We start from the raw sequence: 25808 nt of genomic DNA on the forward strand, positions 1-25808 counted from the left end.
GTATTGAGTTTGCAGTTGCTTGGGTGTCTGCTTTGGAGGCCTCTGCTGTTTAGGTAAATTTTTACTCAGAGCCTCCGAGTATGTCTTAGTGTGTTTATGTGTTTGATTCAGTGGTGTGGTTGAGTTATGTGAGACTGGTATTGTGGTGTGTGTAGTTATTTAAAAAATATACCTGATAACACAGCTGCAGCAAGCAATTTTTTCCCCTTTTTAAAATAATAAAAAAGTTCTACTGTATTGTATAAAAACATTAAGAATTGTGTATGGATACTGATAAAAAAGCATGGCTGTAACAAGACTCCTGTCTAGTCCCTATTTAGTAATTTGGTTGTTCACCCAGTTACCATGCCTGCACCCCCTCACACACACACACACACACACACACACACACACACACACACACACTGATTCCCAGTTACTCATGCCAGGCTGCTCCCAGTATGACTTTAGCATTAGGTTGGCCTCTCAAATTCTCAAAGAAATGAACCTTTCTATGCAGTTTTGTAATGCCTGGGGGTGATGAAGGATTCCAAAAGGAAACATGGGAATCAGCATCTGTGCTGTCTTGTTTGTAGCAGCTGTTGACATCTCTGGTGTTCAGCTGGGTGGGTAGTGAAGAGTGAGAATATGCCTATCCATGACCCTTAGAACATTAGGTCTCCTAGCTTTGCCATACTCCCAACCTGGTATTTAGTCTCATCCATGTTGGGCAGAGCCCCTCACTGACTCTTCAAGAGAAATCTTGACGAGTGGATGGGAGATCGTAGGTTTACCCCAGGGGTCATCTCTGTGTCACTACTAGACAGAGGCACACTAAAATAAACCTATTTTGTGCACAATTGTATCATTCCATGGGGTGGCGAAAGCCACATACACTCTGGCTGGGCTTATAAATGCCCTAGGGCAGATAGCCTAGTACAAAACTATGAAAACTATGAAACTGTGGGCTCCAACATCTGCCAAGCTCAGATAGATTTCTGTGCTGTGTGCTCCCACTCCCTTCCCTGCCTGTGCTGTCAAGCACTCGAGCCACTACTCAAATTTGTGATGCCTGGGTTGTAGTTAGGCATTCATCCTTGTATGCTGTTGGCACAGCCGTTGCTTTAACAAGCTTTATTGATCATGTGGATGTAATACAGATCATTGATTTTAAAAATAACATTGCTTTTACAAAGGCTGTTTATCACAGGCAAGCAACATAGAATAGAGCATGCCGTCTCCCTGTTGTTCTTCTTGCATAGTGTTTGTACAGCATCCCTTGGTGAAGTAGTTGTGTTATGTATGTGTCTTCAGGTTGTATTAAATAACTGCATATTATGTTTTTTTTGGAATATGCAGGTTCGAGTTATACCATTACAGTTGCAGCGATTGTTTGCTTATCTTCTGTTAGTTGATCAACAGACTGCTTCCACAGAAGACCTCACAGACAGCTTTGGATGGAACAGCAGACAGGTATGGTGTACGATGTCATCAGTGTTGTCTTAAACTGGCAGCTTATTAAGTAGAAAAATGGTGTTAGAATCAGATGTTCTGAAAAGTCTTAATGTCCTGCAGGTCAGCTTTGATTTGGTGGAAACATTTTCTTAAGTGATGCAGTGTAGGATTACAGTATAAGAAGCTTGATCATCATAGAAATTGTAACATTTTCATCTTACTAAGTTGTATGTTTATCTTAATTGAGACTGTTAGACTTGAGAAAGGAAAATGTGTTGATATCCAGGAGGCATAGCTTAGTGTTAAAATAGTTTTTTTTTTTTTTTTAAATTGGCAATGTTAAGTTGTCTATCTCGCCTTCATTCTTGCTGGATGGGTTCGGAGCCGATCCTCTGCTCCGACTTGGCCAATACTAAAGCTCGAGAGCTAATTCCACCTGCTCGAGGCACCCCTATATCCCACAATGCTAGGTGGTAACTACTCGGATCTCGTTTGCCGCTTAGATGACGAGGTGCTTTTCTACCGGCTCTGGCAGGTTAGTGAAAAATTATTCTATTTTCACAATCTTTAGACCCCTATTACTTTCTTAGTATAACTTTTAGTTTTAATTACCTTTTTCCTTGAATCGATTCACCTCTTTTGCCCATAATCCTTCCCTTTATTCCCCTTTAAATTTAGGCCTTAGGCCTTCCCCTCCTTCTCCTAGTCCTTTAGTGTGACTGGAATTTAATATTTTCTTAAAGGCCTGTGTGTGTGTGTGTGTGTGTGTGTGTGTGTGTGTGTGTGTGTGTGTGTGTGTGTGTTTTTTATTACTTAGGCCTTTACTATGTCTAAGGACTCCAAGGTCTCAGGCTTCAAGAAGTGTGACTCGTGCTGTCAGAAAATGTCTCTGACAGACGGTCACACTTCTTGTGTGTATTGTCTGGGACCTTTGCACCTGCAGGACTCATGTGCTGTGTGCCATGGTTTCAGCCCTAGAGTCCTGCAGGAACGCAAAAATAAATTGATTTTGCGTGGCTTATTAAAGCCTGAAGGCCCCCCGACCCAGTCTGTGTCGGGGAAGTCTTCTAAGACTTCCAGACAGTCGGCTCCGGCTTCAGAGCCGTCCTCTGGAAGCATCAAAACTGCTTCGACATCGGCTCCGGCTGAAGCTGATGTTTCCAAGCACTGAGTTGGCTCCGATACTCTTATCGGAGCAACCTTTGAGAAAGAGATCTAGGTCTCCCTCCATCGGTTCCGTTCACTCGGCACCAGGATCCCCTCTTCTTTCGGAGCGGAGCCATAGATCGCATTCCTCACGGTCTTCCAGGCTATCTGACCACGATTTGCAAAGGGTAGTGAGTAGACTTCTCAAGTCCGAGGCGCTGGCCCAAATGCTTCATAACCCGACTCATCAGTCAGCGGCTATTTCTGTCCCTCAATGTGTTCCTCCTCCGACTCCTTTGAGCTTGGAGCCGGGGCTCATCGGAGCCGTGACTGTCGGCGCGTTGGATCAGATACCTTCCCTTTCGGCTCCAATGTCTGCTCCGATCTCCTCTTTGGAGGGATCTCGGCACCGAGCTTCCCTCGTCGGCTCCGAGGGGGCGAGTGGCATCGGACCCTTGTCTGACCCCGCTCTCCCTCTCGGTGCTTCGGCGCTGGTGAGTTCGGCTCCATCGGCCTCAGAGCCGTCCCTGTCGGTGCCGGGGTGGGGGTCCTGGTCTCTTCGGAGCGGGGACCTCCGGCCTTGCCCGATAGGAGTGCCTTCGAGGTCATGCAGAGCATGCTAGAACCAGTGTCTGCCCCACAGTCAACTCCGTCAGCTCCTCCATCATCAGTGCCTGCGGTGATTTCTACTCACCCCCTTGCTTCAGACCGCAGAGAGCCAACTCCTCAAGTTTCCCCATTGGGAATTTCCTCCTCTTCCGAGGCCTCTCCTGACCCAGTAGGAGAACCCCCTAGGAAGATGCAGTGCAAGAGGAAGCACATTGACTCCCCTGAGTCTATCACCTCTGACACTGACTTAGAGGAATCTGAAGGTTCCCCTCAATCCCCCTCTGAGGATGTCTCCTTTGCTGACATCCTTGAGAACCTGAAACAGAGGGGGAACTGGCCAGCCCTTAACCCTTCAGAGGATGAGTCAGTGTACCTTGAGGCGTTCGGCTCACGCCCTTCTACCTCCTGGGTGTCCCCTCCCTTTGACCCCCTTATGGAAGTGGTGGCAAGGAAGGCCTGGACGGCTCCTGATTCAGTGGAACCCACCCCTAGGAGGCCATCTAAGTTTATTACTGCCCCTAGAGATAAAGATTTTTTATCTAAAGGTGTCCCCGTTGATGCTATGGTGGCGGCCGCGGCCACTAAGAAGGAGTTAGCCGATCCTTCCGTACCTGTCCATCCTCTTAATAAGGAATCTAGGACCATGGACATGTACTGTAAGCAGATGTTCTCATCAGCGACCTTTTCAATGCAGTCGCTGAACTACTTATGTCACTTCACTCGTCTCCAGAGAGATTTACTCAAGGATATGAGTGAAGAGGTAAAGGATCCAACAGCTGAGGGGTTCCAAGACAGAATGAACTCCAAGTTGGCAACCCTGAACTCCATCGTTAACTCCTCCATACGGCTTATCTCATATGCTGCAGATGGGGCGAGTAGAGCCACAGGCACAGGCGTTGCCTTACGACGTCACGCCTGGATGCGGCTGTGCAACTTTGCAGACCCTTTCAAGGCATCCTTCACCAATTCCCCCTTTGATGGATCATCCTTGTTTGGCCCTCAGGTGAAGGATACATTGACTAGGCGCGAGGTGGAAAGTAAGACTCTCTCTGCCGTGGGAGTCCGTTTTTCTACCCCTTCTAGGCCTTATCCCAAAGGTCAGAGGGGAGGAAAAATGTGGTTCCGCAAACAAACCCAGGGAGTCTCATCTGACGCACAAGGTCGATTCCCCTCTAGAGGCAGAGGGGGGAAATAACAATAGACGCCACCCTAGAGGCAGAGGAGGTCCGCAAAACCAGGGTAGCAGAGAAACTTTCTCTGATAAACCCTTTCAGCATCCCTGAGGAGCTGCCCGGCTGTCTACCTTCGGAGGCAGTTGGGGGAAGATTATCCCTGTACCCAAAAGCCTGGCTTTCCCTTACACAAGACAAATGGGTACAGTCGATCATATCCGAGGGTTACAAAATTCCCTTTATTCACATTCCATCCCAACCCAGAGGATCCCTTCCAGACGTTCCACCCAGTCTAAGGGAACAAGCAGCACTAGAAATTTCAAAGCTGCTATCAAAAAGAGCTATCCAATCAGTCCCAGCAGACCAACAAGGATCCGGAATCTACTCCAAATTCTTTTTGGTACCAAAAAAAACAGGGGACTGGAGACCCATACTGGATCTCAGTAACTTAAACAAGTATGTCAGAAAAACAAAATTCCGGATGGTCACGCTATACAGTCCATTCTACCCTTCTTGGGTCAGGACAATTGGATGTGCTCGATAGATCTTCAGGACGCGTACTACCATATCAAGATGAACAGACGCTCCAGGAGATTTCTCCGCTTCAGGCTGGGAGCCAGTCACTACCAGTTCAGAGCCCTGCCCTTTGGTCTCACTACAGCCCCCCGAGTGTTTACCAAATGCATGGCAGTGGTCGCAGCTCACTTGAGGCGTCAAGGATTCCAGGTGTTTCCATATTTAGACGACTGGCTCCTTACTGCCACCACCAGACATCAACTTCTTCTATCCAGAGACTTCACTATCCAAACTTGCCAAGCTCTAGGCATTTCAATAAATTTCGAAAAATCTGCCTTGTCGCCTTGTCAATCTATTATCTTTATAGGCGCCATATTAGACACACTCAATCTTTCAGCCAGACTTACAGAGCAGAGAGTGTCAGACATCCGCAAACAAGTTTACCTTCTCTTACAATGCAACAAAGTCAAAGCCAGACTACTTTTGAAGGTATTAGGACTCATGGCAGCAGCTACCCCCCTTCTCCCCTTAGCTCGCTTTCACATGAGGATCCTCCAATGCATGCTGTTTACTCAGTGGTCCTTCCAACAGCTCCCGATGTCCCACACCATATTGATAACTCAATCATGCAAGAATCAACTGTCTTGGTGGATCACATCACCTCAGGTTCTCCAAGGAAGACCCTTCACTCACCCCCCCCCCAGTCGCCACGTTGACAACAGACGCCTCCCTGATCGGGTGGGGGGGGGCATTATCAGGGCAGGACAGTCCAGGGCACGTGGCAACCTTTTGAGTGCCACTTGCACATAAATGTCTTAGAGATGAGAGCAGTGCTTTTAGCGTTGCAAGCCCTTCACGACTCTCTTCCCACAGGGACTATTGCAATTCAGATGGACAACATGTCCGTAGTGTGGTACATCAACAAACAAGGCGGAACCAGATCATACCCCTTATGTCGAGAGGCACTCGGACTTTGGCAATGGGCGATCTCTTCTCAGCATTTTCTGGTAGCAACGCACATTCCCGGGAAGTCCAACGTGATTGCAGACAAGTTGAGCAGGGCAATTCTCATGCCCCACAAGTGGTCTCTGAAGAAATTGGTACTGGAAGAAGTGTTCCAACAATGGGGCCAGCCTTGCTGCGATATTTTTGCTACTCCCCAAAACAGCAAGTGTCACGACTTCACTCTTTTCCCCATTACCAGGCCATCCCACCAGAGACGCTCTAGTCCACGATTGGCCCCGGGGACTTCTGTATGCCTTTCCCCCTTTTCCACTGATAACCCAACTAATTCAGAAAGCCATCGCCTTGAGAGTGACAATGATCCTCATTGCCCCTTACTGGCCTTGACAGATATGGTTTCCGTTCCTTCATCATTACCTTTTGGAGCAGCCTTGTCATCTGGACCCAGTGCCAGATCTGTTGACCCACCATTCGGGCCAGCTGCACCAATCTCTTCATTCTCTCAACCTCACAGCATGTTTTCTCCGATTCCGACCTTAGCCAGGCTTCCCTTAATATCTCACTCGGTCCGAGATATCTTGATAGCCTCTCATAAATCTTCTACCCGGAAGATTTATAATAGCAAATGGAAACGCTTCTCCTTTTGGGCAACATCAAAAAATATAGATCCCTTCACTGCACCCATGCAGTCTATTCTAGACTTTCTAGCAGAACTCTTTCATTTAGGCTCTTCTTCATCTACCATTAGAGTTCAGTTGGCTGCTCTATCTAATTATCATGTAGGTGTCTCGGAGTCTAGCATCATGGCTCACAAGCTCTGCAAAGCCTTTTTAAGGGGCGTTTTTCTTCTCAAACCTCCAATCAAAGATCCTCCGCCTCAATGGGACTTGAACTTGGTTCTGGCATCCTTAATCCTTCCCCCTTTCGAATCAGTGGCTTCATGCTCTCCGAAGTTGCTTTCATGTAAGACGCTTTTTCTAGTAGCCATAACTTCAGCGAGAAGGGTATCTGAACCCCATGCTCTGTGCAGTCGCCCTCCTTACTTAGTGTTTCACAAAGATAGGGTGTCCCTCCATACTAATCCATCCTTTTTAGCTAAGGTTTCCTCTCAAACAAACCTAACCTAAACCAAACTATTGATCTCCCCGTCTTTTTCCCTAACTATTCCAACAGGTCGGAACAAAAGCTACATTTTCTGGATGTTCACCGCCAACTTAGATATTATTTAGACAGGACTAAACAATTCAGAAAATCTGATCAGCTTTTTCTATCATATGCGGAAGGGAAATTGGGCCTTTCAGTTACTAAAGTTTCCCTTTCTAGATGGCTCACCTCTACAGTTACCTTCATCTATGAGATCAGGCATCAAAAACTACCTTCAAGACCTAGAGCTCATTCAACTAGGGCATTAGCTACATCCGTAGCTTTTCAGGACAGGCTGCCAATAGATTCCATTTGTGCAGCAGCCACTTGGGCTTCTCCTTATACCTTCATTTCACATTACAAATTGGACATGGTCTCCAGAAACCGTGCCAACTTTGGTTCCACTGTTCTCAAGAGTCTGTTCCAATAGGCCACCCAGGATAAGGTGCTAGGGACGCGGTCCCATCCAGCAAGAATGAAGGTGAGATAGACAACTTAACATTAAGAAGTTATGTACCTACCATAACGTTCCATGTTAGTTGTCTTCTTCTCGCCTTCTTTCTTGCGTCCCACCCTCCTTCCCCCAAGCCTGGACAGACCGATAGGAATTCATTTTGTGATCTTCCTCTGGAAGAGTTTCATTCCCACACGTTCTACCACCTCTATTTCCCCTTTTGTTAGGTCTGGGATACATTACAGTCTGGTTTATATAGAGGTGGGTTACCCTTCTCCATGCTATGGAGACTAGTATTGCTTGGTCTAGCTATCAAACGAGATCTGAGTAGTTACCGCCTAGCATTGTGGGATATAGGGGAGCCTCAAGCCGGTGGAATTAGCTCTCGAGCTTTAGTATTGGCCGAGTCAGAGCCGAGGATCGGCTCCGAACCCATCCAGCAAGAAAGAAGGCGAGAAGAAGACAACTAACATGGAACGTTATGGTAGGTACATAACTTCTTATTTTGGCTGCTGGCCCTTTTTATGTCTTAACTATTCTAGACTGTGAATCTTTTAATTTGCCTTTAACAGACATCATTAGAATGTACCTGTAATTAGAGATTTTATGTATGCCTTTGTTATAAATTAGTTAAATAAAATGGTTCCAAGGATAAGTTCAGTGTTTTAACTTTGTATTTCTATTAAATATACACTGATTTTTGTGTATGAAAATTCCTTATTGCAGATCAAAATATTTACAAACAGTGCAGTCCTCATGGATGATGCATAGCTGTTTTCCATTATAGACAGGTCCACTGTTTCTTACTCTGTCTCACACTGGTGAATTACAGTTTCTACTCATACTAAAACTAAACTAGTATACAAAACTGTAAACTCTCCCCGCCCAAATTGGAGTTGCTTCCTTTCCATAACCCAATGTTGATCATTACTTTGACCAGAGTTGTTTCCTTTTCTTCACTTAAGTCTAAGATGGTCAAAGAACATTTATAATTCTCTCTATCATTCTTTCCATCACAACTTCTTTTAGATCCTGTTCGAGGTTTCCCGTTTTGTGTGCTTCTTCTTTTGAGGGGAACAGCTTCTCTCCCCTTCCAGTATTTCCATCGTCATTCCTACCACTTCTTGTATATGCGACTTTTCCCTCTTTTTCCACTTATTTGTTGTAGCCCTTTTAATCACTATCGTAAGGAGGGTCACTATGTGTTTTAAATCTCTCTTCAGCTTAATGATAGGATCCCATTTGAGCAGTAAGACCACCCTAATCTACTTCCTTTCTTCCTTTCCTAACTTTTGGAGTAAACAAGTCGTATTCTTACTCCATTAAATTCTGCTTATGCTTCCTATTCCCAAAAAGTATGACTGCAGCCACTTGTTTCTCCTCCTGTGCATTTCAACATGTTGGATCACTGGGGGATGCATTTTAGTTGAGCATGATGGAGTATAGATAGAGTTGTGTAAGCACTTCCATGCAAATATTCAAAACTTTCTCTTTGTGGCTAATTGTTGTGCCCTACAAATCTCTTCCCATTATTCCTCTAACACATTCAACCGTAACAGCCAGTTGTATTGTTCCTGCATATTTTTTGTCAGTGGTATCCAGCTGTTCAGTAGAACTTTGTATGCCCTCCCTAGAAACCTTCAGTTTGAAGCATCTTCAACTCTTTCACTGTTAGGTGTATTAGATCCATCTTCCTCTCTTTTGGTGGTCTTTTATTTAACTCCTCCGTAAGTTTTCTTTTTCTCAGCTCTTCCATTAATATCCTGTCTACTTGCTGCAGTAAAAATGCCCCTACAATTCTTCCTATGTTGTAGTCATACCTTGCTTTACTAATTGTTTCCAATACTTAGGTTCTTGTTTTCATTACTCAACTGAGGCTCTACACCTCTCCTTTTTTCATTTTGTTATATCCTCATATCCTATTGACAGCAACTAGCTCCACCTATCTTGCGTATTCTATTTCTTCACAATATGTGTAAGCTTTCCAGATATATGGAACTACTCTGATCTCATTACATGTTTTCAATCCATATTCCTGTTCTACCTTGGTCTCTGTTCCACCCAGCCCCATCCCTACCATCCTATTCCACTTCTTCTTTCGGCTTTTTTCCCGGCTAGGGGTCGACACAGCGGATCACCTGTCCGCTCATGATTGGCAGTGGAGTTTTTACAGTGCCGAGTTGCCAGCCCGGCGCCCAACCTTCCATAGAAGGCACCCTACCATCCTATTCCACTGTGAGTGTTAATTTAAATTCTGCAGACTGTATACCAGCCTTATCTGTGTAGCTTAATAATATGTTTCATGGTTCAGGAAACCCAACCCCAATCCCCCCATTCCCCATGTTCTACAGGGGGCATCAACTTCTGTCATATTACCTTGGCTGCCTTCCCTTCATATATCAAGACCTGCATTTCTTTATTAATCTTCTCTTTTTTGTCAGCCTCTATAAAAAGAGGCTTGCCCTGCATATAACACTAAGGCTACAAAAACATTTTTATCACCTGCTATCTTATTGTCCCAAGTCCAAATACTTTAACTTCCAGATTTTTAGTTTAACATCTTAGTCTGAACCTCTTCCCACATCTTTCTTCCTAACTGTTCAGTTTCTGATTGTAACTAAACCCCATATAGTTCAACTTCTGATGTCCCTACAGGTGAGGGTAATTTGTGCGCCAACTCAAAATTGGTGGCATAGTTATATACTGTTGTTTGTGTCTTATGGACATTTACTTTATATCCTGCTATTTTTTTACCAAAGTGAGATATTATCGTAAACAACTCTGGGATGTCCATATATGATTCCACTAAGTATAAAATTATATTGTGTACTTATAGGACAATCCGAAGATTCCCACATAAATTGTAGCCACTCATTTTAGAGGACCTTGTTAACTTTATCAAAGGTTCAGTGTAAATGACAAACAACAGTGGGGACAGATGACACCCCTGATGCATTCCTCTACTTAACCCATACTTCTTGATAATCTACCTGCTGCCTTCACCTGTGCATTTGTCCCTTCAGAAATATATTTTCCCTTTTGTAAATGTTTTTAACTAACTGTATCCATTGCCCTGAGATCCCTCCTTTCTGCAGTACTAAGAGGCCCCAGCTGACCCGGTCAGAAACTCTCACAACTAACATGAAAGAATGTTTTCAGTAAAATGTCTTTGAATCATTAATGTCCTTCTGATATTATTAGACATATGTGTTCCAAACCCACGCTGGTCTAAGTTTATTTTTCTTGGTAGAATTTTGGCCAATCTCTGCAGTGATATTCATAAGTTAGGTTCTTCGTGTTTCACTGTTGCAGTCATCACATTTGGGTTATCTGCTTACAGTAGTCCTCAGTCGGCCTGATTATCAAAGTATTGGGTCCTGTATCGGTTGCTGTGTCATCTTCCATGATGTCAGGTAGTTAGGGGTATAAAGCATGCAGCCAAAGCCATTACATCAATCTTTCTTTCCGTGTGGTGCCCGAAGCAGAAACAGTTCACAAGTACCGGTCGGCCGAAAATGATCGGCAATAGTATCTAAAAAGCCTATAGTGTCAACATTCTCAGGATCTAGAAGCAGTTATTCCTATTTTTCCTTGCCTACGCCTAGAGTTCCTTTGGTGGGCAGATGCCTGCCACCAAAACAAGGGACTACCATTCACACCACCCCCTGCCGCTCAAACCCTAACAACAGACTATGCACGGGGGGCTCATCTGGCAGGGAAGTGCATTCAGGGTAAATGGAACCTAAGTCAAATGCACCTACATATCAATCAAAATGAAATGTTAGCTGTACAGAATGCTCTGACAGCCTTCAAGGACCACGTTCTTCCAGGACAACTAATGGTAAAGACGGACAAACACCACTGTTATGTGGTACATAAACAAGCAGGGGGGTACACATTCTTACCCCCTCTGCAGACTAGCCATGGCATTGTGGAACACAGCCTTGAGCTACCAAGTGCATCTATAAGCTCAATTCCTGCCAGGAAAGTTAAATACACTGGCAGACGGACTAAGCAGAAACCTGACGGAACCACACAAGTGGAAACTGGAACCAAGGATCTTCAACATGTTGACAAGCAAATGGGGGAGCTCAGACATAGACCTGTTTGCCTCTCCCCAGAACTAACAATTGGACAAATTTTGCACAAGGACTCCCCACAAACAAGCCTGGAAAGTGGATGCTCTGTCCTTCAGCTGGAAAAACCTATCAGTCTATGCCTTCCCCCTCTGCCTCTGCTCTCCAAAGTACTACTAAAAATCAAACAGGGCAAACCAAGGATGATTTTGATTGCTCCAGAACTGGCCCTGCCAACACTGGTACCCCCTCCTGCGCAGTGTGTCACGGTTATCCCCATGGCACCTGCCTCCGACAGACTCCTTCCCTGTTGTCTTAGCAGGAGAACCAGATTCTGCACCTTCACCTTCTAACACTGAACCTTGCAGCCTGGCTAATTACATGATCGCTCCTTTACCCATCCCTCAGTAAACCTGTGATGGATATCATTTTAGAGGCTAGGATGCCTAACACTAGAAAATCCTATTCTGAAAAATGAAAAAGATTCTGCACCTGGAACCAGTCTCAAGGGATGAGTACAGCAGCGCCCAATTTACCTCAGATTTTACAATACTTAACTGAGATGCTTCATAAGGGCCTGTCCTTTTCTTACATTAAAATCCATCCCTTAGCCATTTCAGCTCATTATAACACAGAACCCTCCCCCTTCTCGCATCCACTGCTCAAGCATTTCCTCAGAGGGGCCACACTTTGAGACCACCCAGGAGAGCTCCAACCCCAGCCTGAAATCTTAACTTTGTTTTGGAGAAACTCACTCTACCTCCTTTCGAGCCAGCTGCTACTGCAGACTTAAAATTTCTTTCTTCGAAAACAGCTTTCCTTTTAGCAATCACTTCAGCTGGAAGGGCTTCTGAATTACAGGCCCTTATGGCAGTGGACCCTTTCATCATCTTTCATGCAGACAGGGTGTCCCTCAGAACCAATCCATCTTTCATGCCCAAGGTGGTATCCAGTGTGGCTCTTAATCAGTCCATTCATTTGCCAAACTTCTTTCCCAATCCACAGAACAAAGGGGAACGGATACTGCATTCCTTAGATGTGCACAGACAATTCAGATTCTACTTGAACAGGACGAAATCTCAAAGGAAATCTGAACAATTTTTGTTTGCATTTGCTACAGGGGCAGAGGGAAGGCTATTTCAAAGCAAACCATTTCTAAATGGATAGGCCATTGCATTCATTTCTGTTATAAGCACCATGGAAAACCTATCCCCCAGGGGATCATACATCGCTCCACCATGGCTGCATCTACCTCTGCAGCCTGTCTCAGAGGCATCCCTGCCAAGGACATCCTAGGAGCTGCTACCTGGAGTTCTGTACATACTTTCACCAAGCATCACCATTTGCCAATCTTCTCTAAATCCAGAGCTAGCTTTGCCACTGCAGTCTTGCAGGGCCTTTTAGCTGGTCCTAATGTCATCTAAATTCCTCCTCCCAACCACAGCTTTGGGAATATACCAAAATGTAATGACTGCAACAGTGAAACATGAAGAACATAGTACACTTGTGTACACTTACCATAAATGTAGATGTTCGAGTGTATTCACTGTTGCAGTCCTGGTTACACTCCCCCTAAATTCTTTTGGTTATACCTCTACTTTCCTTACTATGCTTAAAAGCCTTTTTGGTGTATTTGCTTTTTTGTTGGAGGTATAACTTTGTATATTTAATTGCTCCCCATTAGGGGGGCACCTGACATCTTGGGCAAGAAAAACTGATGTAATGGTGTCTGCTACATGTTTTTATACCCCTGACGTCTTGGAAGAAGCAACAGTAACCGACGCAGGACCCAACACTTTAACTAGGCCAAGTGAGGGCTACCTGCAAGCAGATAACCCAAATCTAATGACTGCAACAGTGAATACACTTGAACATCTACATTTATGGTAAGCGTACACAACTGTACTTTCACAAGTGCCAGTCGGCCAACTCCTGAAATATTCGTTTTCGAGTTTCAGAACCGAAGTCTTCAACTAAGCTAAGTACCCAGTTGGGGAAACTTTTTTTTTTTCTAACCGATGTCAGTAAAAGTCAATAATTGTAGGAAAGCAAATACCTCATAAAGATTTTCATTTGTACTGTATTCCTTGCCTAGACCCTGACCACGACGTACCTCGCTGTCTGTTTTGTGCCTTATTTAAACAACAAACTATTCATCATCTGTATATTTGCACTTCTAAATATTTTGGTACTCAGTTCAATTACCCAGATATGGCTTCGGTAAGCCACCCGACTACCGACATTCCGAAAAAGCGCAAAGATAAAGACAGGGACAGACCACATAGGTCCAAAGCTGCCGACGACGCTTCTCCTAACCTAGTCGCCAGTTCGCTTGTACTCAGTGAGGCGCTTTCTCAGCTCCTGATACCTGTTACTTCAGATTCACAGGCCTCTACTGAGATGCATTTGGAGTCCGGTATGCCGCGAGATGCTTCAACTGTGGAACCTGCGGATGTCTCTACCTTGGATGAGTCCGAAGCCGCTGTGCAGGCACCGGCTTCTGAGGATGTATTCAGGCCTATTGACTTGCATATTAAACTGACGCCATCATCTTCTTCAAGGCCTAAAACTCGATCCATGCCTAGAAAACCGGCGCCCAGACCGCATGGTCAGGCCTCTATGCCTAAAAAAACAAATAAGAATGGCTGAAGACCTTATTACTTTAATCGGGGGAAGCCAACCTTCCCCCCTCTAAGAGACCTAGGACTGAGTTTGCTTATGCTTCTTCTGATTAGAATTCTGAAATTTCTGTTTCCTCTGATGACCAGGATTTACCCTTATCTACCTGTGAGGATTCCGATGCAGAGGACTCTATTACCTCTGCTTCCCCTCCAGAGGATTTCTCTTTTAGTGAAACCTTGCATACTCTTAGGGAGCATTTTCGCTGGGAAAGCCAGGATTACTCTGACTCTAAAAAGAGGCTTAGGGATTTCTTACTCCTGCCCCAACATAGGCCTTTAGCTATCCCCCCTGTACTGGACATTGTTGATGATGCCTTTTCGGAATCTAGCTTGGCCCCTGACTCTTTACCTCCTGCTCCCAGAAAACCAGATAGATATTATAGGGTTCCTGACTCTCACGAGTTCCTCTTTAAAAATCCTACTGCGGATCCTGAGACCATTTCACCGGGACCCAAGGGCATTAAGGCTACTACTGCCAAAAATCCTACCTCCTCTGATAGAGATTCTAGGGCGCTGGATCGATGAGGTAAGAAGGTATACACTTCTGCAACCTTGGCCATTAGGGCCTTAAACTGCCAGTTTCATATGTTAAAGTATCAGCAGCATATTATTGGACTGCTTAAACAGAAAATTATGTTAATTCCAGACTGTGCTGAAAATAAAGATTTACAGGATTTAATGCATTCTGCTAAACAAGTTGGAAAACATACTTTGCAATGTGGTTTTGATTCACTAGAGGCATCTTGTAGGGCTGCTGTCACTTGGTCTGTTCTTAGAAGGCATGCTTGGTTTAAGGAGCAATCTTTGCCAGATCATGTTAAAGCTAAATTGATGGATGCTCCCTTAAACCAGGACCGCCTGTTTGGCATCAGAGCAGAAGTAGTACTTAAAAAGATGGAAGAAAAGGCTAAATCTATGCAAACTGTTAAAGATTTCCTGCAAGTACAGCCTCCCAGATTTAGTAGGCATTGGTCCTCTACGAATTGGTCCTTTTTTGCCTCTTCCAGGCCTTTTCAGTCCAAACCCAGAACCAGCAGAACACCCAGGCTTCAGTCCCAAGGTACTCACAGGACTAAGCAGTGGGGGACTCCCACTTCCAAAGCAGGGAGTAGTAAGACTCCCCCTATGGTAAACTGTCTTAATGACTTAACTTTAAAACTTCCAAGCCCTGCACAACTGACTGCTCCTTTAGGGGGAAAGATTGCCCTGCAGGCAAAAAATTGGGAACTCATTACCCAGGACAAATGGGTTTTAAATATAATTTCCCAAGGATGCAGATTCCACTTCCACACCTTACCAACACCAAACAGTTGGCCAGAAATACCCCCAAATCAGTGGGCAGAGGCTCAAATGCAAGTTCTCTCTCTCTCTTAAGTATCAGGGCTGTTCAAACTGTCCCAGAAGAGGAAAGAGGACAAGGTTTCTACTCAAGACTTTTTCTGGTGACCAGAAAAGACAGCTCCTGTCATCCTATCCTATCCTGGACTTCTCTATCCTAAACACATTTTTCATGATCCCAAAATTCAAGATGTTAACTCTTCACTAGTTGCTTCCTGTGCTAGGCAAGGATGCCAAGTTGGCAAGACTAGATTTAAAGGAAGCCTACCTGCACATCCCAATCAGGGAATCTTGCAGACGATACCTACGCTTCAAAGCAGGCTACATGCACTATACGTTCTTTGCACTGCCCTTTGGCTTATCTACTTGCACCCAGGGTATTCAGAAAGTGCTTAGCTCCAGTCATTGCATTTTGCAGGCAAAGAAATATTCAAATATACCGATACCTGGATGATTGTCTAATTCAGGCAGAAAGCCAGTACATACTATTGAATCATCTGGCGTTTGTACAAAAATTGCTAACTTCTCTGGAGTGCACCATAAATGAAAAGAAATTACATCTTGTACCCTGCCAACAGATTGTATTCCTGGGAGCAAGCTTGAACACAACTTCCCAAATGGCTTTCCTCACGTCAAAGAAACAAGTTCATTTGACAGCTTACTTCAAACTACTGGCCACAAAGACCCAGCTATCTGCAAGAAAAATACTGCAAGCCTTGGGGTTCATGGCCTCCTGCATTTTCCTAATTCCATATGCAAGACTGCATATATGGAAACTACAATGTTATCTAAAACGCCTATGGTGCCAACTTTCTCAGGATCTAGAAGCAATGATTCTTATCTTACCTTGCCTACAGATAGAGTTCCTTTGGTGGGCAGAGGCCTGCCACCAAAACAAGGGACTGCCATTCACTCTACTCCCTGCCGCCCAAACCCTAACAACAGATGCATCAGACTGTGCATGGGGGGGCTCACTTGGTGGGGAAGTGCATTCAGGGCAAATGGAACCCAAGTCAAATGCACCTGCATATCAGTCAAAAAGAAATGTTAGCTGTACGGAATGCCCTGACAGCCTTGAAGGATCACATTCTTCCAGGACAATTAATGGTAAAGACAGAAAACACCACTGTTATGTGGTACATAAACAAGCAGGGGGGACCCACTCATACCCTCTCCTGCAGACTAGCCATGGCTCTGTGGAACACAGCCTTGAGCCACCAAGTGCACCTTCAGGCTCAATTTTTGCCAGGAAAGCTAAATACACTGGCAGACGAACTAAGCAGAAATCTCATGGACCCACACGAGTGGAAACTGGAACCAAAGATATTCAACATGTTGAGAAACAAGTGGGGGAACCCAGAGATAGAACTGTTTGCCTCCCCCCAGAACTACCAGTTGGACAAATCCTGCACAAGGACTCCCCACAAACAAGCTTGGAAAGTGGATGCCCTGTCCTTCACCTGGAAAAACGTATCAATTTATGCCTTTCCACCTCTGCCTCTCCTCTCCAAGGTGCTACTAAAGATCAAACAGGACAAACCAAGGACGATACTGATTGCTCCAGACTGGCCACGTCAACACTGGTACCCCTTTTTGCGCAGTGTTTCACTGCTGGCACCATGGCACCTGCCTCAGACCCCTGCCCTGCTGTCCAAGCAGGAGGGCCAGATTCTGCACCCTCAGCTTCAAACCCTGAACCTGGCATCCTGGCTAATTACCTAATCTCTCTGTTACCATCCCTCAGTAAACAAGTGTTGGATGTCATTCTGGAAGCAAGGAGGCCTAGTACTAGAAAATCTTATGCTGAGAAATGGAAAACATTCTGTTTCTGGAACCAAGCTCATGGGATGGGCACAGCAGTGCCCAATTTATCTCAGATCCTTCAATACTTAACTGAGATGCTTCACAAGGGCCTTTCCTTTTCCTCCATCAAAATTCATGCCTCAGCCATTTCAGCTCATTACAACATAGAACCACCCCTCTTCTCCCATTCACTGCTGAAGCAGTTCCACAGAGGGGCCAAAAACTTAAGACCACCCAGGAGAGCCCCTACTCCAGTCTGGGACCTTAACTTTATATTGGAAAAACTCACTCTACCTCCTTTTGAGCCAGCTGCAAATGCAGAGTTGAAATTCTTTTCTTGAAGATAGCCTTCCTTTTAGCCATCACTTCAGCAAGAAGGGTGTCTTAACTACAGGCGCTTATGGCTGTTGAGCCTTTCATCATCTTTCATGCAGACAGGGTGCCCCTCAGGACCAATCCCTCCTTCATGCCCAAGGTGGTATCCAGTGTGGCTCTTAATCAGTCCATTCATTTGCCAACCTTCTTTTCTAATCCGCAAAACAAAGGGGAACGAACACTGCACTCCTTAGAAGTGCACAGACAACTTAGATTTTACTTGGACAGGACTAAACCTGTAAGGAAATCTGAACAGCTGCTGGTTGCATTTGCTGCAGAGGCAGAGGGGGAAGGCCATTTCAAAGCAAACCATTTCTAAATGGATAGTCCATTGCATTCATTTCTGCTATAAGCATCATGGAAAACCTACCCCACAGGGGATAAGACCACATTCAACCAGGGCAGCATCTACCTCTACAGCCTTTCTCAGAGGTGTCTCTACCAGGGACATCCTAGAAGCTGCTGCCTGGAGTTCTGTACATACCTTCACCAAGCATTACCATTTGCCAATTTTCTCTAAATCCAAAGCTGGCTTTGCGTCTGCAGTCTTGGTGGGCCTTATAACTCGTCCTAATGCTATCTAATTTCCTCCTCCCATCCTTAGCTTTGGGAATCTACCCAAATGTGATGACTGCAACAGTGAAACATGAAGAACATAGTACAGTTGTGTACACTTACCATAAATGTAGATGTTCAAGTGTATTCACTGTTGCAGTCCTGGTTACCCTCCGTCCAGCCCCCTAACTTCCTTTGGCTATACCTCTGTTGTTGTTTCCTATGCTTAAAGCTTTTTGGTGTATCTGCTTTTTTGTTGGAGGTGTAACCTTGTATATATAATTGCTTCCCATTATGGGGCACTTGACATATGGGGCAAGAAAAACTGATGTAATGTCGTCGGCTGCATGCTTTATACCCCTGACTACCTGATGTCATGGAAGATGAGACGGCAACTGACGCAGGACCCAAGACTTTGACAAACAGGCCGACTGAGGGCTACTGCAAGCAGATACCCAAATGTGATGACTGCAACAGTGAATACACTCTAACATCTACATTTATTGTAAGTGTACACAACTGTACTTTTTATAATCCTGGCTCATTATGGAAATCGACCTATATATGGCTAGGTTCACTGGATCTTTGTTCTTTTTGGCATAACTGAAATCACTGCTGTTTTCCAGGAGTTTGGCACCTGATCCAGTCTTAGGATATCATTAAAAAGATTATACCAATACATGAACCTTTCCTTTGCTGTCAGTACTTTTAGGGGGATTCCTGTCTGTACTTTTAGGGGGATTCCATCAGTTGTCAGTAATTCCTCTCCGTTTTGTTTACTTATAGTTTTCCTAATGTTCTGTCTTGCAATGTGTGCCACCATACTCTTTCTCCTGAGTGTATTGACTGCATTCTCACTTCCCATAGCTATTCTTCCTCTGTCTAGTCTTCCTTTCTACCCAAGATGTCTCCTTGATACAGAGTTGCATAGTATCTGCTAAGTGCCTCCAAAATTAGTTCCCCCTTTGGCTCTAGCTTTCCCGTGATTAGTTCCCTTATTGTTTTAAACTTTCTCTCCACAGTCTTATGTCTGTCTTTGTGCTTAAATGTTTAGTATTTCTTGGGTTACTGTCGAAGAGCAGCAATGCTAAAGCTACCTTTTTGGCTTCTATTTACTCTTAACTGATGCTCAGTATCATTCTTCATTTCAGCAGTTTCATTAACAAGACTTTGACTATTTGCTTTCCCTCTATCCTGGAGCGTCTTCATTTCCTTCATAGCCTGCACCTACCACATGTTACTCTGATGTTCTTCATCTCACATTGCTGCAGTCCTAACACTTGGGTAGTCCGCTGTCCCAGTCGGCCCGAATACCAAAGTATAAGGCTGACGTCGGTCAAGGCGCATTTGTCTGACATCAGGACGTCAGGGTACAAATGCGCATGACCGACGTCATATCCTCAGTCTTTTTTGCCGCGTGGTCCGATGCAGAAGCAGTTTTGCGAGTGCAGGTTGGCGTTCTGAAATTTTCTGAAGTCGGAGTTTCAGACCGAATCAAAGTTGGCTAAGTACCCCGTTGGGGAATATTTTGGTTTTTTCTTGCCTCAGTATTTAACCGGATGTCAGAAAAAGTGAATAACTGTATTTCTTGTGGGAAACAGATACCTCATAGAGATTACCATACCTTGTGTATACCTTGCTTAGGGCCTGAGCACGACGTTGTTGGCTGTCGCTCTTGTGCTAGATTTAACAAACGCACTATTAAGAGAAGATTAGATTGTGCCAGGTTAGTTTTTGGGAAGCGTTGTAATTTCAACATGCCGTCGGATGCTCCGGCGCTTCGCCTAAAAAGCGCAAGGACAAAGCAGCGAAGCCTAGGGTGGAAGAACCGTTTGTCCCGGACGCCGGTTCTTTAGAGGGCTCGATGGAGCCGGTGGTTCTACCAGAAGTTCCTTTGGATTCTCAGGGAGAGACTTTACTGTTACAAGATGTGTCCTCTCAGGAGGTAGGCCAGGCTGAAGGGGCTTCTCAGGTAGCTGTTCTCCCTCCCTTCCTAAGGTGGTTAGGCCCTCCCTTCTGTTTCCAAGGCTTCTTCTAGAGGCAGGCCAGGGTTAACTTCAGTGGGGTCTCCCTAGTTCTTCAGGGTCTCTGCCTAAGAAACATATGCTTAAAATGGCAGAAGATTTGATTACTATGATTAGAGGTTCTATGCCCCCCCCTGATAAGAGGCCTAGGGTGGAACCTGAGCTTGAAAGTTTTGAGCAGTGTTCAGAGGCTTCTGAGTCTTCGGCTGAAGACTTGCAGGAGTATCCTCCTTATTCTGATTCTGATGTAGATGACTCTACACCTTCTGGCTTCTCCTCCTGAGGATTTTTCTTTTCAGAGACTCTTCATTCCATGAGGGAGCATTTTAAATGGGAAGGTCAAGATTTCTCTGATTCCAGGAAAAGGCTTAGGGAATTTTGTTTCTACCCCAGCATAGGCCTTTAGCTATACCTCCTGTTCTGGATGTGGTAGAGGATGTTTTGCAGAGGCTTCCCTGAACCCTGATTCTTTGCCTCCTGCCCCAGTTAAACCGGATAGGTATTATAGGGTGCCTGAAGCTCATAAGTATCTTTTAAGAGTCCTAGGGCAGACCCAGAAGCTGTTTCTCAGGGCCCTAAAGGTGTTAAGGCTTCTGTTGTTAAAAATCCTGTTCCGTCTGATAAAGAGGCAAGGGCTTTGGATAGATGGGGAAAGAAGGTGTATACTTCTTCCACTTTAGCCATGAGGGCTTTGAATTGCCAGTTTCACATGTTGAAATACCAAAATTATCTCCTTTCACAATTGAAGTCTAAGGTAGATGCTCTGGCGGAAGGTATTGAGTGTAAAGAGTTGCAGGATTTAGTTCATGTTTCTGAACAGGTGGGTAAGCATTCCTTGCAATGTGGTTTTGATGCTGTACAGGCCTCTTGAGGGTGGCAGCCACTGGTTCTGTTCTTCGCAGGCACGCCTGGCTGAGGGATCAGAATTTAGCTGAACATGTAAAGACAAGGATTTTAGATGCTCCTTTACAATCTGATGTGTTATTTGGTGCGCCTGTGGAAGCAGTTTTAAAGAAAATGGAGGACAAGGCTAAGTCTATGCAGACTGTTAAAGATTTTTCAGCAGGTTCAGCCTCCAAAGTTTAGTAGAAATTGGCCTACTAAGGGGTGGACCTATCCTTCTTATGATTCTCAGTCTAGGGGTAGATCTAGACGTGGTAGGGGCAGAGCTCAAGGTTCTTTTAGGCCTAGAACAGGCAGTTCGCCTGCCCAGTCTTCTGGTGTGGGCAGGGGTCAGTCCTTTCGTAAGCAGACCCAATGACTTGCCTTTTCAGCTGCCAGAGCCTTCTCGTCTGGCAGCACCTTTGGGAGGAAGGCTGGCACTTTTCAAAGAAAATTGGAGTGTTATTACCCAAGACAGATGGGTATTGGATATTGTTCACCACGGTTACAGGTTTTATTTCCATACCTTGCCTCCTTTCAAAGGCATGCCAGACATTCCTCCTATACAAAGAAAAGAGGCTCACAAGCAAATTTCTCTGTTACTCCAGATAGGGGCCATTCAGCCAGTTCCTGTGCCAGAAAGGGGCCTAGGATTTTATTCTCGCCTGTTCCTAGTACCAAAAAAGGGGAACACGTGGAGACCTATTCTGGATTTGTCTATCCTCAACACTTATCTGGACATTCCCAAGTTCAAAATGTTGACGTTACAACAGCTTTTACCTCTGCTGGGCAAGGATCACTGGATGGTAACTTTAGATCTCAAGGAGGCTTACCTTCATGTGCCTATCAGACTCAGTTGCAGGAAGTATCTGCGTTTCCGAGCTGGAAATTCCCATTATCAGTTCTCTGCATTGCCCTTTGGCTTATCTACTGCGCCCAGAGTATTCACAAAAGTTCTGGCTCCAGTTGTGGCTTTCTTCAGGCTAAAAGGAATACAAATCTATCCTTACTTGGACGACTGTCTGATTCTGGCTCAAGAAAAGGACGAGCTTCTTCAGCATCTGGAATATGTGATAGCAGTGCTAAGATGCCTGGGGTATTCTGTGAACGAAATAAAGTCCAGTCTAGTACCCTCTCAAGACATGTGCTTTCTGGGTGTGAGACTGAATACAGCAGCCCAGATGGCCTTTTAACCCCGGACAAACAAAAGAATCTTTCCCTTTACTTCCATCAACTATCTCTTCAGTCCGGGCTGACTGCAAGGACAGTCCTTCAAGCCTTAGGGTTCATGGCATCTTGTATTCTGGTGCTTCCCAATGCCAAACTGCATATGAGGAAGCTGCAATGGTATCTAAAAATGTATGGACACAGCACTGCCAGGATTTGGACACTGTCATTCCAATAATACCTTGCATTCAAAAGGAATTTTTGTGGTGGGCTCAGGAATGTCACCTAAACAAGGGACTCTCTGTGACCCGGCCAGAGGCGAGTCAGATTCTAACGACAGATGCCTCAGACATAGCTTGGGGAGCTCATATGAATGGAAAGTGGATACAAGACAAGTGGCCTGCCAGACTACAGCATCTACATATCAACATGAAGGAGATGTTAGCAGTCCAGTTTGCATTAATGGCTTTCAAGGAGTTACTTCTTCCAGGGCAGGTGTTGATTCTAACAGACAACACAACTGTCATGTGGTACATCAACAAGCAAGGGGGAACACATTCTTATCCTCTATGCAGGCAAGCAATGATTTTGTGGGAGACTGCGCTCAGCTTGCAGCTAAATCTTCAGGCAAGGTTTCTGCCAGGAGCACAGAACTCCTTAGCAGATGTGTTAAGCAGGCAAATCATGGATCCCCATGAGTGGAAACTGGATCTTCATGTATTTGAAAATTGACAGTGTCATGGGGAACTCCAGACATAGATCTGTTCGCTTCTCCACTAAACCACCAGCTGCCAAAGTTTTGCACGAAAGGTTTCATCACACAGCTTGGAAAGTGGATGCTCTTTCGTTCAGTTGGGAAAATCTTCATGTGTATGCCTTTCCACCTCTGCCTCTCCTCCCAAAGGTACTCCTAAAGGTCAGACAAGACAAGCCAAGGATGATTTTGATAGCTCCAGATTGGCCTCGGCAACACTGGTACCCATTACTGAGGAATCTGGTAAGGAAGCCTCCATGGCCTTTACCTTTAATTCCACACCTTTTGTCTCAGAGGGACGGTCATCTACTCAATGTCAAGCTTCACTCTCTTCATCTGACAGCCTGGCATATTCTGTTTTGAACCACAGCAGGTCTCAACTTCCTCAACAAGTTTTAAATGTGATTATGGAAGCCAGAAGACCTAGTACACGTAAAGTGTATGCAGAGAAATGGAAGAGATTTTTATTTTGGAGTGCAGCAAAGGATTTGGATGTTTCTGAGCCTAATTTGAGTGTGGCTCTTCAATATCTTACTGAGTTACTGGACAAAGGTTTGTCTTTCTCTTCCATTAAGATTCATGCTGCAGCAATTTCAGCTCACTATGATTGTGACCCACCATTGTTTTCTCATCCTTTGTTCAAGCAATTTCTTAGAGGGGCAAAGAACATAAGACCCCCACGTAGAGCTCCTACTCCTGCTTGGGACCTCAATTTTGTGTTTGGAGAAACTTACTCTACAACCTTTTGAGCCTGCGGCTACTGCTGAATTGAAATACTTGTCATGGAAGACTGCTTTTTTGTTGGCCATTACTTCTGCAAGAAGGGTTTCTGAATTGCAGGCCCTTATGGCGGTTGAGCCTTTTTTGATTTTTCATAAGGATAGGGTATCATTACGTACTAATCCTTCATTTATGCCTAAGGTGATTTCTAGTGTGGCTTTAAACCAAACTATTCATTTGCCTACTTTTTATGCAGATCCCCAAAATAGGGGGGAAAAGATTTTGCACACTTTAGATGTACACAGGCAATTGCGTTATTATTTAAGCAGGACTAGGGATTTTAGGCAGTCTCAGCAGTTGTTTGTTTCTTTTGCTTTGAGTTCTCAGGGCAAGCCTGTGTCAAAACAAACTATATCTAAGTGGATTGGGTTTTGCATTGCATTCTGTTATTCCCATCATGGCAAGGAGATTCCAGCTGGGATTAGGCCTCATTCCACTAGGGCTACTGCCAAATCAACAGCATTTCTAAGGGGGGTGGCAACTAAGGATATTTTGGAGGCAGCTACTTGGAGTTCAGTGCATACTTTCTCCAAGCATTACCACCTTCCTCTCTATTCTAAATCCAGGGCTGGTTTTGCCACTGCTGTGTTGCAGGGCATTTTGGCAGCTCCTGCTTCATTGTAGTTTAGCCATCCTCCCTTACCTCTGCTTTGGGATTCTACCCAAGTGTTAGGACTGCAGCAATGTGAGATGAAGAACATAGTACAGTTTTGTACCTACCATAAATGTAGATGTTCAAGATCCACATTGCTGCAGTCCAATTTACTCCCTCCTTCCCTCTGTGTTTAGGGGTGGTTGTGTGGGTGGGGTTCTATTTTTGTAAATTTGTATATATTGTACATATATTGGGTACAGGAGTGTTTGGTGTTTTTTGGTTTTGGCCTTATCTTTTTAGGGTCTTCTGACATCTGGGGCAAGAAAAGACTGAGGATATGACGTCGGTCATGCGCATTTGTACCCTGACGTCCTGATGTCAGACAAATGCGCCTTGACCGACGTCAGCCTTATACTTTGGTATTCGGGCCGACTGGGACAGCGGACTACCCAAGTGTTAGGACTGCAGCAATGTGGATCTTCGAACATCTACATTTATGGTAGGTACAAAACTGTACTTTCCCAGTCCTCTCCCACCCTTATAGTAACCAAGTATGTAAATCTGCTCTTTATCTTATCCCATAGAGTTCCTATTGTATTGGTCTGACTCCACCCCCCCATGTGAAGTCTCCTCAGGCGCTTGTATTACCCATTGTTTAAAATCTGTCCTCTTTAACAGGTGTATTGGAAGTTGCCAATATCTATCTCCTTATCATGATCCTTTCTCCTTAACTGCACTTCTACTGGACCACATGGTCAGATAAGGTTAAGGGGTAGGGCTCTTCATAACGTGTCTAATGAATATGCTCCTAAGTAATGTAAAGCCTATCTAATCTAGCCCGTGTGTTGTGTTGGTTTGGGTAATGTGTATAATTCCCAGACTTCTCTTGTCTGTAATTATGTCTCTGAAGCCAAAGACTTTCACATATTTAGCAAGTAACTTTGCATCACTTCCAGATTTTCTTTGAGTTTCACTGTTGCAGTCATCACTTGTGGGGATGTTCTTTGTGTTTCACTGTTGCAGTCATCTCCTGTGGGTTATCCCTGCTGTGGTAGCCCTCGGCCAGCCCGAATACCAGAGTCAATGTTTTTCTGCGCCAGCTGCTGTCTGTAGACTGATGTCAGGTCATCAGTGCTATAAAGCACGGCAGCTGACGCAATTACATCAGTCATTCTTGCCGTGGAGCCAGTAGCAGAAGCAGTTTGCAAGTGCTGGTCGGTCGCTACCAGAGCTCGGATCACAGCTGAAAACATCTAAAGCTAAGTATCCCGTTGCAGATCTTTTTTTCTTGCACTAACAGATGTCTGAAAAAGTTAACAATTGTCTCGCCTGTGGAAAGCA

The 25808-nt window shown here is 44.8% G+C and overlaps 1 protein-coding gene across 2 annotated transcripts in view; it reads left to right on the top strand.

Moving 5' to 3' along the window:
- USP40 (ubiquitin specific peptidase 40) overlaps positions 1-25808 on the top strand; it is a 3368940-nt gene that overhangs the window by 491873 nt on the left and 2851259 nt on the right. For both annotated transcript variants that reach the window (XM_044075047.1, XM_044075048.1), the window contains one exon: positions 1339-1452. In XM_044075047.1, coding sequence (XP_043930982.1) covers positions 1339-1452 — 114 coding nt within the window. The remainder of the gene's footprint in view (positions 1-1338; positions 1453-25808) is intronic.

Source organism: Protopterus annectens, chromosome 6.part0 (genome assembly GCF_019279795.1).
Source record: "Protopterus annectens isolate FY-2018-M chromosome 6.part0, PAN1.0, whole genome shotgun sequence".
In the NCBI taxonomy this organism is placed as follows: Eukaryota; Metazoa; Chordata; order Ceratodontiformes; family Protopteridae; genus Protopterus; species Protopterus annectens.